Genomic DNA, 14,450 nt, shown 5'->3' on the forward strand with positions numbered 1-14,450 from the left:
TAAGTTTTCATTATTGAAATGGTGATCATGACCATGATAAAGTGGTCTTATGAGGTGCTGGCAATGGTAGGGGTGAAAGTGTGTCCCGTGGTTATTGTCGGCAAAGTGGTGATGGTAAAGCCGGTGTCTATGGTCATGGAGGTAATAGTAGGGGTGTTGATTGTGGTGGTGTGGTGGTGGAGGAGTAGGGATGAGGCGATGGTGATGGTGATGGGCTGGTGATGTTGGTTGTAGAGGTGGCAATTATGGTGATATGTTGTTCCATTCTCAAACCATTTAGCAGGGGCGTTACCTCACCTTTTTTTTTCGGTATGCGGTATGCTGCTCCACAAGCAAGGAGCATCCAATGTGTGGTGGTGGCGACATGTTGGTGAAAATGCTGATAATGAATAATAAATAAATTAAAAAATTTTAAAAAAAAACTTACTATAAAAGCACTCAAAGTCTATAAAAATCCATGAATTCGAAAATCTTTTAAAATAAATGAAATTTTGAATACACTTGAATTTTTGTAGACTCACAAAAAGTCATAATTGAATGTTCATAGAGTTTTAAAAGCCATAAAAATCTTTACTTAATACAGAGTCACACAATTCACCCCTCTTGAACGTAGTAAGGTTGGGTTTTAGACAATCCTTTTTAACCGCATGCAACGAAGACATGAACTTTCTACGCATGTGCAGACTTCTACCTCTGTGAATGCACATGAGGGTTGAGATATGACTAAAACCAATTGATTTTATTAAAGTTATGACTGAGTATCTAAATCTTGATGAATTCTTTCGTTATGACTGATTTTAATTTGCACCTTTCGATGTTGTTTGGCGAAAACAACACAAGAATCGATCCTTTATCGGTTTATCCATCCCTAATGATCCTAGAGCCATTAGTTTTTAAAGAGAATCGAGAAGACAAAGTTTCAAACGTCCCTGTGAAGGTTTTTACCTCCTAGCTAGGAAAGGGATGCATGCATGCATTGCAGTAAAAATGTGGGCGATGCAAACTTATTTAGGACCCATGTCATAAACATCTTAGTCCCACACCGGCCACAGCAAGAATGGTTAAGCAAAGAGACAGAATAAATAAGGTTTTACAATTTTTTATTAAGCATACCTTTCTCGGCCTTTTGGCTAAGATCAAGTGTAGTATCTGTTCTTATCAGTTTAATATCTGATACGTGGACCAATGGTCCACATGATATTAAATTAATTTTTTTAAGGGGAGAGTTCACTACAATAGCTTGCTATTGGGACTCTCACGTGTCGCCCAAGTGTTGCACTATTGCTCGGGCTGGCGCATCCCACCAAAACTAGTTCAATTCTTTGTGGTTTTATGCCTAGTTCTTTCTATTGCAATTTTATATTAAACTTTTATTTACATAGATTATTTTACAAAGAGAAACCTTTTATAAGATTCTTACGCGTCGCCTAAGCGTTGCACTACTGCTCAGGCCTGGGGCACTTCACCACATCTAGTTTTAATCTTTTACAGTTTTCATGTCTTGTTCAACTTCTAATTCAATTACGGTGATTTTAGTTCGAGTTTCATGACTCTATTTCATATCGAATCCGAGTCCATATTAAACACTTGAAAGTTGAAACCAACAACTCTTAGGGATGAAGGAAAAGCGTATGTGCCTCAAGGGTTTCATCTCTGATTTTCGATAATTTACAGCCTCATTAACGTATAATTCTAGTACCGTACGTATAGATTTAGATTTTTAATCACTTCACACTTCGCAAATCAGTTTTCATGATTGCAGAAGGGGGAGAGAACTGTATCCAATTCTTTTTTATTCACAATATTTTTATTTGAGTTTACTCATGCCTCACTCAATTTTCAATTATTTAAAGACGACTTTGATGATTTTCTATTGGAATGATCTTGTCACTATGTACATCGATCACTGCATGTTCAAGGCGCTCCTCAACATCTCCAAATTAAATATGTTATCCTTTCGGCGGTCCTCTTTCTTCCTGCTCAAAATGGTTGCTATCAAGGTTCTAAATTTCTTTCTCAAATCTAAAAATTTAATCAAATAACGAATAACGAGAAAAAAAATACAGAATGAAAGTGGTGTGATCACTAAAAGGTGTTGTAGCCCGTGACACTCCCAACAGACTTTGGCAGCTAAGGCGACTGGTGGCGTGGCCATTTTGTTGCAAGTCAAAATTCTATGTTCATTATTACTACCAATCAATCCATGTTGCCACCTCCGTTTTGGCCAATATTTAACAGTATGATGGTCCCATTACTTGAATGGAATGATTGAGTTGATCGACGGTTCATGTGAAGTCACGTGATTGTATTCCGACGAACAATGAGAATCGAAACCATTTTGATTTTCAGAGTTTCTGCAGCACCTTTGGCAGTGGGTAGGCATTACCCATTACTTGAAACCAGTTCTATGGCAGCAATGGATGAAATTCCAAGTAGACCTCATACAACAATCGTCATAACTTTACCGTATCTTTTGTTTCATTTCTTTTGAAACAATCACTACACTTTTTTTATTACGGATCTACTATCAGAAATTCAATGCATTATCTTAGCATTCAATGTTTATTCCTAAATAATCTCATTTTTCAATTATTCAACCAAGCGGAAAAACACAATGCATATGATCAACCAAAGCAAAACTATCCTTGCACGCCGCCAATAGGATTGAAATAAAATTTCGGTGTTAGACCTTGGCTTTTTAAACAGATCAAAACTGCGATGTAGAAGACTATATATGTCTCGTTCAAAAGTGGTTAGTTCCAGATGAGCTTTCTGATAGGCTCACTTTGATGAGAGTATGAAACTGATAGAGGTGGGAATCAGTGAAAAACATCAGAAATGCAACAGAAATTTCTTGAAAACTATTCAATCTTCAAAATACTATTGACTTCCATGATTGAATGTACCTCAGGGTAGCCCTAGTTTTCAACGCCAAGCAGTTTCCGGTTACAAACAAAATTACAATCCATGAAAAATTTCAATCCGTTTTCTTGGTGGAGGACTCAGGGAGGACTGAGGGGCATGAGTACGATGATTTTAGAGCGCGTCTAACTACCGCCACCAGCCACCAACTGCGCACAGGCGGGCGTCGCATGTAGGCAAGGCAACGTAGATAGGCTGAGCTTAAGAGATCTGATCATATTTTATATTTTTACATTATTCATTTCCAGTTCCAAAATGTTAATTTGAGAGCATCTCCAAAGGAGATGTCAAAATTGTCACGTAGGCATACAATAGTAAAAAAAATGGCAACAAACTCTTTCCAACCGAGCTTTCAATTTCTTAGGTGGGGCTGAGTCATTCAATTTTTTGCTGTGAAATTTGACAGCGTCAAATTTATTAAATGATATTTTAATAGCTTAATATAATATTTAATAAATGTTGTTAAGTTTTTGAAATATTTGATTGGTTGCCTTAATTATTGGACTCCACAAAAAAAATAAAAAAATTATGAAATGACATTATTATTTAACATATCGGGTGAAACAAAATATTGTACAAAATGTCAAATTGCCACTATCATTTTGATGTTTTAAATTTGACATCTCTTTGGAAATGCTCTGAGATGCCAATAATTCAAGAAGAAAGGGAATTTGAGAAAAGAAAAATCAAATTGTAAATTTTTAATGTTGATTACTTTTCTGGCTTTACGAAACACAGTACAATGCTTTTCGTCAGTTTCAAAAGTACTTAGCTGATTATTCAAAAGAGTGCATTTTGCAGTTCAAGTAAACCTACAACTAGAAAGAACGTCTTACCTTGTTCTCAAACTTCTGTACCCAAAGGCCATGTCAAACTGTCATTTTCTTCTGCTTGTCCACCTTCCTTTTTCGACTGGACATTCATAGAATACATCAATATTTCGGTCCTTGGCTCTGGCATCATCCCCTTTGATGTCATCTCACGGAAATAGCGCAAAGTTTCCTTGACCCTTCTCTTATCATGGAACCCATGAATCATAATGGTATAAGATCGCCGGTCAGGTCCCAACCCATTTTTCTCCATCTCGTCCCACGCATATCGCACTCTTTCCTGACAATCCCATTCCATATACAACTACAACAGCAAGTTGTAGGTGTCACCAGTCAGGTTGCATCCATTTTTCTGCATTCTCTCCAACAGGCCAGGAACTTACTCTGGTTTCTTCGACGACTTAAGCAAGTAATTGAAAGTTACTTCATTGGGCAGACAGCTACCCTTCCTCTGTTTCATTTCTTCCAAAAGCTCGTAAACCTTCTCCATACACCGTACTTTGCATGTTTAATTAGTGAGTTGTATGTTGCTGCATTTGGGCGACATTGTTGAGCATTCATTTCCTTAAATACTTCCAATGCACGAGGAATCCTCTTCTTGAAACAAGGAGCATCGATTATGCAATTGCATGTCACCACGTCTGGGTTGCAACCCTGATCCCACATTGCTCGAAATAACTTGAGTGCCGTACCCAACTTTCCTTTCCTTTCCAAAACCTTGTCGCCTCACTTCGCTCGCACACACCATCCATTAAGAATATATTCCACGTTTTTATATCTTGCCCGAACTCTTTCCCCTTCACGTTAAACAAAGCTTCCGCAGCTTCTACATGCTTATACCGGCATAACCACAGTATAAGCTTCTGAAACGCAACCAAATCAAGCTCGAGACCAAACTCTTTTCTCTTGTAAAATCTCATATGTTCCTTCACTGATAAGTCCCTCTCTCTTGTGCATTTCCACGAGCACGTGGTAGACTTCATTGAAAGCCCGCATTTTCTTCAGAATCTGCAACTGAGTGGACGAAACAAATCGTGTTATTCCTACCCAGAAAGTAAAATAGGGAATTTTTAGTGAAAGTTTCGAGCTTTGGATTCGTTGGGATCTGAAAGTTGTGAAATTTGGAAAGGTAGGAGACGGGTTTGTGTGAAATCGGATAGCGAGCGTGATGGTTTTTGGTTTGGGTTTGGAATTTTAAACTGAAATCACGCTGGATGTTATTTTCCCGGGCAAAGATTATCAACGGTCGGAACTTGAAACGCATGTTTGTTTTTCTAATGCCGGGCGTGTTTGGGGTGGAAGAAAATCATTTCCTAGATTTATAAACAATACTTTGCTACTCAAAGATGAGTAGAAACTCGTATTCAAAATTCTTAGTGTTTAAATCGCAGAGTTTTGTGCTTATGATCAGAACCATTCATATGAATCACATTGTAAAGATCATCTCTGCAAAAATTAAGTAAATACAAAGATCATTTAGTTAATATATTGTAGCAAATACATAGACGGTTCATAATGCTTTCACCAATACTGTCCATTTGTTTTTAAATAGTTTGATGATTAAACGACCTTAGTTTTAATTGATTTTTTGCAAAGATGATCTTTATATAATGATTTATAATATGAACAATTATGGTTATAAACACGAAATTCTATAAATTGACAACCAACAATTTTGAGAAATTTTGAGTAGGAGTTGCTGCTCATCTTTAAGTAGCCAAGTATTGTTCATTTATAAAAGTGAGAGAGAGACGCTCATAAGGATTGAGAAGGAATTCCTTCTTAAAATACTTGATGGCCTATTTAAATAGGTTCCGTTTAAATTTTATTATTTAATTATTCATAGTTTTGGAAAAATGATTTCCAGGGCGTGACACTGGGTGCGTTGGATACTTAGGGTGTGGCAGGGCGGTGGAAGCCAACGGTTTGGTGCTGAAGTGGAGGGAATGTATAGTGAACTTAAGAGGACGGTTGCCATTTGTAAAAAAAAAAAATAATAATAATAAAAATGGTATGAAAACTTTGAGTTTTAATGATAAAGACAAAATATAGGATGAAGTGAATAGTACCATAATTGATTTTTAGTGTAAAAATGTAATTTTTCGTTAAAATGAACAGTATCGTAGGCTATTTGTCACATCCCGGCCTGGGCGGATCACTTCCCGGGCCCACTCCACCGCCGTAGCACGATATTGTCCGGTTTAGGCATACCATTCCCTCACGGTTTTGTTTTTGGGAACTCACGAGCAACTTCCCAGTGAGTCACCCATCATGGGATTGCTCTAGCCCCCTTCTCGCTTAACTTCGGAGTTTCTACGGAACCCGAAGCCAGTGGGCTCCCAAAAGGCCTCATGTTAGTTCCCAGAAACAAAACCGTGAGGGTGTGGTCGGGGCCCAAAGCGGACAATATCGTGCTACGGTGATGGAGTTGGCCCCGGAAAGTGATCCGCCTAGGACCAGGATGTGACACTATTCGTTAAAACTCCTTTGTAAAAATTGTTGGGGTACTATTGGATTTTAGAAAGATTCATTAAAGTGGTATTGTCGCTCTGCATACTACGAGAAAAGTTAGAATTTTCGAAGTACCTCCTACCTAACTTTCTTTTTCCGCTTCCTCAAAGAAAGTAGCTTATTTTTCATTTACCGAATACATACAATAGCTAAAAAATAAAATTAAAAGCTGCTTTTTGAAAAACTTAAGCAATCCAAACTAGTACTTAACAATTCATCGGTTTGCCTAAAATTGAGAAGGAAACCAATTCAAACTGGATCGTAATTACACCAAGAAATTTTCAAATGTACAATAAAGTATTCTTTTTTATATATCCAACCATGAAATATTCTATATTCCATATGTTTTAATTGTAATCTCGATATAAAAAAATACAATAAATAAGGTCTAACTGCTAAAAACTATGGAGGCAGATTTTCTACCTTCTCAATTCCCGTGTCCTTCTATGCTCTTCTGTTTTATGTGGTCACGATTAAGTGACGTCAATATTTTATATTTTTTTTTATAGAGATAATAAGATAAAAATGAATAGTAATATAAAATGTTAACGTGGTTTAACCGTGATCATACAAACAGAAGAATATAAAAAAGCACGAAAAGTAGAAGGGCAAAGAATCTGCTTCCAAAAACTATAAAGTATAATATATACCGAAGCACCAAATTGTCAAATATTCAAAGGAAAAGATTTCAAAAGTTAAACAAAAATAATCATTATTCTTGTTTTCCTAGAATGACACACAAGTACTTTTGTTTCTTTCAATTTAAAATCAGTCCAATATACGGAGAACTTTCCTTTGCGGTGGCCTGCGCAAGAGCTGTTAAAACCACCTCTACACGTGGCAGCATCGCAACAAGCCAAAGACAGTAACAACCGTCGGATCCGATGCGACCAGTTCAAAAAGTAACGAGCCATCTCACGCGGCGAAGAGCCGGGCCCATGCCGACAATATTCGTACCAAAGCCCAAAAAGTCCAACAAAACCCAAACCCAAACGCCGCCACAAACTTTCCGTCTATCGCCATAACACAAAAGAAGCGGCAGCACGAAACGCGACGACAGCGCCGTCATAACCGCCGTTACGGAAAGCCGCCCTTCCATCGTCCTCGCGCCACGTGGCCCTCACCAGAAACGCGCCAGCGCGCATCGCCGCGCTTTGTTATCCACATGGGCCCCACCGAGTGAGTAATCTGAGAGTGCGCGCGTTACCGTGTGTGGGTCAAACGCCTCGTTGACCGAGCGAATACTTTTCTCTTTTAGCTCTCGGTGTTGGCATGTTGGGCGCATGGGCACGTGTGGCGCGTGACATCAACGCTCCATGCGGGCTCTCCTACTCATTTCAAATTCAAAGCATTTTTGAAGTTTTTTTTTTATTTTTCAGTCGTTTTAATTCAAAGCAAGTCGAAATCCTTTTTCTTTCCCTTGATACTTTACTAATCATGTTTTAACTCTAATGTCTAATCCTAATTCCTTTTTCACTCTAATCTCACATTAACATGCATTGAACAATTAGAGCTTTAACTTTATCCTGAGAAAAATTTAGAGCTTGAACTTTTCAATTGAGAGGTTAATTGCGATAGAACAAAAAATATTGGTAATTAAACTATTTAAATCTAAACACAGGACTTTGAGACGTTCAAATTATAAAAATGATATTCCGTAATAATTATTTGGGTGATTCTTGAGTTAAGTCTCATTTGTCTTTTTCTTTTATACATTTTAAAAAGTGCATTCTGCTTACTTCATGTGTGTTATTTAAGGATAATCAAATGAACTGTATACAATAAAAGAGCAATAAGAGATAACTTGTTGCAATTTGTTAACGATTCAAAATTAGGATGTCAACACAAGACCAGTATAGTCAACCCTTGGTGGGTTCGAACTATAAAACTATATTATGGCCAATATAGTTTAAGTGCTTCCCCCTTGAAAATGGGTTACATCCACTATAGTGGTTTGGTACATTTTTGTTGCATATTACAATATATAGCTCTCAAGACAATGTAATGTAATTTTACACTTGCGGATTCGACCGTTTATAAGGGGTACTCGACCCTTTTGTATAGGCCCTTAATGAGCTATAAAAGTCTTGGGTCTTTAATTATGTCACCGTCCTACCAATAAATTAGTTGAATACGGAGGCACTGTTTGTAAGCTACTTTTCCACTATCCATTCGAAACGAAATTTACATAGGGTTACTCGCATGATTTCTCGGATCAACTCGTCTTGGGCACAATGCTCGTTCAAGAGTGATTGGAAAGCACTTTACCTGAGTGCTAGGCTTGAAAACATTTATGTCACGTCGTAGACTTCTTTTTCATTGTTGCGATAGTGCTCTGTTTGCTGAATTTTTTGGACCAGCTTAAAAGCCTAATGTCTTAATCATGTCATCTTTTGTGGCTCTTTCAAGACCCATGTATTAAGTCCAAACAACTATACATTATTGTAATAGGTCTAAAAGGATCACGCGTTAACACTATTATTAACAAACAATGAGATAATTGTAGGTTTTGCCACGATTTACATATTGATATATTCCTTTTTAAGAAATTTCTTTTTTAATAAACAAAATTTGTTCTATTAGTTTACCAGCTATGAAACCGGCTAGGAAATTTCATCAAAATGCTAATATTTGTCTCAAAATTATACATGTTTAGTAGCATATGTATATAATTCGTCAACAATCATATTTTGTAGCATATGTATCTAATTCTTCTCGAGGATGTTCGAAACTCAAATCTCATGAACAATAACGATGAATAACATAAGTAGCTATTAGAACGTTGATTGGGCAGCCAAAAAATAACCCCAAAACAAAAGAAACAAATTAAATAACGTAAAAGGATGATTTACAAGGTAAAATAAAATTTTGAGAACTTATAATTTTCTACTTTAATAGTCAATTTTCATCTTCCAATAAAGAAAAAAAAAAACAAAAAAGGTTTTTTCTAGAGAATTCTTGAGTTAAGTACTATTTGTCTGTTTTTCAAAATTGTGATTTGACAAGTGTATGTTCCTTACTTTTATTTTTTGACAAGTGCATCATGCTTACCTCATATTTGTTTTAGAATGATGAGAGAATACAACTTTATTTGGAGTATTATTCTCTCCTCTTTTATTCTCATACTCTTTTCTCATCTCCTCTCACATACTGGTTTTTGTTATATTGTTTTTATAAAAAAAATCAATATAAGATGTTGATGTGGCTTAACCGTAACCGTTCAAATAAGAAAGGAATGAAGGAGAAGAAGATTAGAATAGAAGATAATCCTCCTCCACTTTCTTTTAGCCTCAATGTTATTTGATAACAATAATAAATCTATTTTATTGTTGTTGTAACAAATAAAAAAAAATCCTGATACATTGTTTTATGTAAAATTTTAAGTCTACATTAATTCGTTTGGATAAATTTTAACATTTAATCTAAAGTCTTTGGTTTTTTTTTTTTAGCTTTAAATTTTTATTACCTTTAAACTATTTGTAAAACATGGATAAAATCAAATTTTAGTAACCAATTATTTTTTAATATTTTTTAAAAAATGATTAGTTCCAAAGATAATATGGTAAACAAACTATATGAAAAAAAAATACACACACACACTCTAGGTGAATCTTTATTAAGTACCACTCGTCGTCTTCTTTTTTACTTTTTCAACATTGTCATCTTGAAAACATAAGGGCTATAGTTGTAAAAGCCACATTTATATCTCAATTTACGTTTTTGGGAAATGTAATTATGAGTTATGCTTGAACACGAGATATGTATATTTGGGGTCTAAGTTATTTTTCTCTCTTTAACTAGATGAGTCCACCTCTTAAAGATGTAAATTTATATTGTTATTAACATCTTCCGATGAAGACGAGTATTTTACATACCGGCACTAGAAAGCTTTCCAATCAACAAGAAATGCAAAATGCCAATTTCAAGATATTTCGCATCTTTTATTGGAAATACTTTAAGAAATAAGAATAAGGGTAAGTTTGAATTCAGAACACAGTAAAATAAAATAAAAGACCTTAACTACCAAGTCAATCCACTACTTAAACCTTAGATGTTATTATTGCTCTAAAACAGAAGACCGTGACCATTGACTCATTAAGCAAGTTAAAATTCTAAATATATATAAAATATTAGTCTCCTTTTTCTATATTTCATCTAAACTCTTTGCTATTTCTTGTCCTAAAATTTGATGATATGTAAATCATTCATGGATCACTGATTAAATCATATATGCTTGCAGTTATGAAAAAAATATATCTCGAAGATAATCTAATAAATAGACAATAAAGCTTTTTTGTACAAGAACACTATGAAAATTAAGTGTAAATAATCTTCATATATACTAAAATGCTATTAAGATACTAAGGTGGGAAATCAACCTATTAGGTTGTTAATAGATATCTGTTAAGACCTGCTTAATTTGATATCATTGTAATATATAAATGTGATTGGTAATGGTGATGATGATGTAAGATGAAATTAAACTAAACATGCATTAATAGATAGTTATTAACAACTCAAAATATTGATTAGCCACCTCTAATAAATACTATTTAGATGGGGAAAGCCAAAAAAAAAAAGTATTTGTTTATTTCCCTCATTGAAAAAGGCGAAAGTATTACGTTTGGGGTCAAATTTTCATCAAACTTTTGGATCCCTTTTTGTGTGACAATAATTTACATTCTTCTTGTTGTATACTTACCGATTGGGAATTGTGGACAAGCATGATTGAATATATCATTTATCAAATACTGTTCGTTTTCCTCTTCGAAAGGAAAGGCAGAGCATGCAATCATATATATGAGAGTAGTTTACATGACGCAGTTACAAAGTTATTGTGGTTTTATTTGTACATGATACGACGTTGTAAAAAGAAACTCAGACATATCGTTATATTATTATCACATAAGGTTATGATAATAGTGTACTCATGTCATATAAATCATTTTTTCATATGCAACCCAAAAAATATGTATGTTTGAGTTAGAAACACCTTATTTTCATCACTTCACACTTCAAATTTCAATGTCTATATAATTTTCATGCACTAATTGTGTGAAAAGGAGTAAAAAGCATCAATGTCGTTGTTTTAAAACCAGAATCTGCTCGTCTAATGCTAGTAAGCAAATAAGGAAACAAACCCGTTTGAAGAATAATGCTATAAACTCAAAAATTAATATATTTCCAATAAGTTAGATAACAAATTAAATTCAACCCTACAAAAACAGTAAACGAAATTGACACAATGATACATATTTAATATGGACCTAACCACTATACAAAATCAAGTGCAGGAGGAGGAATATGATCTATAGGCAACTTAAAAACTTGTACATTGCCATTCTACTTCTAGAAAAAAATCATAAATGTTCCCAAACCACCGTTGGTCGAGTTGAATTTTGATGGCTCTGTTAAAAATTCGACCTTGTATGCTTAATATTTGTGTAATTAATGTTAAAATTCGACCTTGTACGCTTAATATTTGTGTAAGTCATAAAATAAAATAAAGCTAGGATTTACTAATGTTTTATGTGATGAGCGTCTTCTTTCTGAAATGGTTTATTATGCACGACTAAGGCTATCTCAAAGGCAAAATTTTAAACTCAAATTTGACTTTTAACATTAAGTATGTGCATTTGAGAAGAAAATGTTGGATTTAGAACTCAAATTTGAGAATGTGGATTGGGAGATGGTCGGTTTCAAAACGCAAATTTTGTTCTTCTTGTTGAAATAACATTTTTCCTTGTAGGTATGAGCTCCACCTTAGATGAAACCCAAGTAATAGTTTTAAATTGACTAAATTTTTTATATAGGTTTTAACTTTCCACTGCATTATAGTGAAAAAGATTGTTATTTGGACTCAAATATAACATTTTAAGTTCAAACTTTCTGATGCATTGGAAATGACCTAATAAATAAATTCGTAATCTTATGATGAAAAAGAGGTTAAAAAATTGATTACATAACGAGATTTTATTGATACGAAAATGAAAAAATTTCCATTGCAAAAGGATTTATATAAAAAAAACATCTAAAATGGAAAAAAAAATCTTTTTACTAAATCTTAGTTACCAAACAAGGTAAGAACGTTGTTGTATAATCCGAACTACAATGTATGTATAGCGTACCACAACCAGCATTAAATTTGGGAAGGGAGAAAATACGTGGCGCGAGGTGAGAGGTGGTCAGAAGTAACCGAGGTGGTTCGTGCAAGAGACGCCACATTGTGCACTCTCCACTCTCCACAACACACAAGCGCCCGAAAAGGAGCGTCGCTTTTACACTCTCTCCTCGCTATAAAATCCACCTTCACTCCCTCTCTCTCCTCAGCCAAACCTCCCTCTCTCTCTTTCTCTCTTTCGGCATTTTTTACCACAAAGCTCACATCTTTCTCCAAAGCAGCCATGGCTCCGACGACGGCGAAGTCCCTATCCAAAACCGTCTCCGAGGACCCGAATCCAACATCCAACGAGATCCGGTACCGGGGTGTCCGGAAGAGGCCTTGGGGACGCTACGCCGCCGAGATCAGAGATCCCGGGAAGAAGACCCGTGTCTGGCTTGGGACCTTCGACACCGCTGTGGACGCAGCGCGTGCGTACGACAAGGCGGCGCGTGAGTTTCGCGGAGGCAAGGCGAAGACCAACTTCCCCACCCCCTCTGAGCTCCAGCTCGACGCCGTCAACATCGTCAACATGAACAACGCCGCTAAATCAGCGGCGGCGACTAACGTCAGCAACAGCCCCAGCAGCCAGAGCAGCACCGTGGAGTCCTCCTCCCCGCCGCCTCCGCCGCCACTCGACCTTGCTCTCAAAAGCCCCCGTTTCTCCACCGGTAGCGGCTACTTCACCGCCGCGAGCGGCTTCCGCCCGCTCCCCGTGCCCCGTCCAGTGTTCTTCTTCGACGCCTTCGCACAGGCCGACGGCGCCGCCGCCTTCCAGCTCGCCCGCGAAACATGCAGGTTCGACCGCCCGGCTCCCATATCCGGTTCGGCGCACAGCGACTACTCCGCGTCCTCGGTCGTCGACTTCGAGCGTAGCTCCCGCAACAGTACGGCTCGATCTCGACCTGAACCTCCCTGCCCCCTCGGAAGTCGCCTAAACTCCCGCCGCCCGCCGCGAAAGATCACCCCTTTTCTTTCTTTCCGGTCCAAATTTGTTCCTTTCTTATGGTAGGGAAAAAAAAAAAAAAAAAAAAAAACACCCCTGTTAGAAAACGAGAAAGCTAGCAACGCTCGAGCTGTCATGTATTTTGAAATTAGCCCCTACATGCAGTTGTATAATGTTAAACTGTTCCACAGCTCCTTGTGTATATAACCCAAAGCGAAAAGAAAAAAAACCCACCCGACCTTTTTCTAATTTTCCTTTTTGTTTTTAAATCCCATCCGAGAGATCTTAGGTTTCTCTCTCTGTTGTACAGTTCGTAGTTATATGTTCAGAAATCTGCTATGAAATGAAACATTTCATCCTGTATCATCACTCGATTATTATTTCGTATTTATTGTTCGGATCCGAACAACCGTCCAACAAAACCCCTTTTTTGTTTCGTGAAATTTACGTTAGATTTATCTAGTTTGGATATTATGTGCCGTCGATCCAACAGACATGTCGCCGGCATTGTTTCCCGATTGACAAGCCTTGTCGCGCGGCGCGGTTGCGACACCTCTAATGTGCGCAGCAGCCGCCTGATTTCAATTTCAGGTGCGCACGTTGGATAAAAATCTCCCCTGCTTACGTCACTTTCTAGACCCGCTGCCCGTTATAATTTTTTATATATAAAAAACACAAGTCGGTACACAAAATATTACATTAGAAATTGTTAAACTTTTTTTGAAGTATCCATCTATTATGAGGCTCGATGCATCAGATTTGATGTATCGCTATGCTCTCGCCGCACTCGTATCTCCACCCATCAATGTAACAAATTTAATAGATCAGACTATATTTCCCGCACACTTATTCCCACTAGGCTTTTGTTAGCAAATTGAAGAAGAATATAAATATTTAAAAAACTGAAAATAAATAACTAAAAAAAAAAGCTGTAACACACGGTGCGGCGTCATGATTTGAAAGCATGGGGCTCTCGCTCCATCTCTCTCTTTTGTCTCACACGGATGGGTCTCGTGATCTGCGTACCATCGCACGGATACCTAATCAGACGGTGAGATGCGGTGGGTCAGGGTGAGTCTGT

General features: G+C 36.8%; 1 protein-coding gene, 1 non-coding gene and 1 pseudogene across 2 annotated transcripts; 2 read left to right on the forward strand and 1 right to left on the reverse strand.

Moving 5' to 3' along the window:
- The first annotated feature begins 1,109 nt into the window (after positions 1-1,109).
- On the forward strand, positions 1,110-1,304 carry LOC125478148. Its single transcript, XR_007258908.1, has one exon. It is a non-coding gene; the product is annotated as a U2 spliceosomal RNA (small nuclear RNA).
- A 2,280-nt stretch (positions 1,305-3,584) lies between these two features.
- Positions 3,585-5,029, reverse strand: LOC103947660 (annotated as a pseudogene).
- Positions 5,030-12,667: 7,638 nt separating this feature from the next.
- On the forward strand, positions 12,668-13,735 carry LOC103931532 (ethylene-responsive transcription factor 4-like). The gene is given in 2 exon segments (XM_048585802.1): positions 12,668-13,315; positions 13,317-13,735. Coding segments are annotated over 2 exon segments (693 nt in total). The 3' UTR covers positions 13,362-13,735.
- The last annotated feature ends 715 nt before the right edge of the window (positions 13,736-14,450 follow it).

This window comes from the organism of the source record quoted next, unplaced genomic scaffold, assembly GCF_019419815.1.
Source record: "Pyrus x bretschneideri cultivar Hongxiangsu unplaced genomic scaffold, Pyrus_bretschneideri_v1 Contig23, whole genome shotgun sequence".
Classification (NCBI taxonomy): Eukaryota; Viridiplantae; Streptophyta; class Magnoliopsida; order Rosales; family Rosaceae; genus Pyrus; species Pyrus x bretschneideri.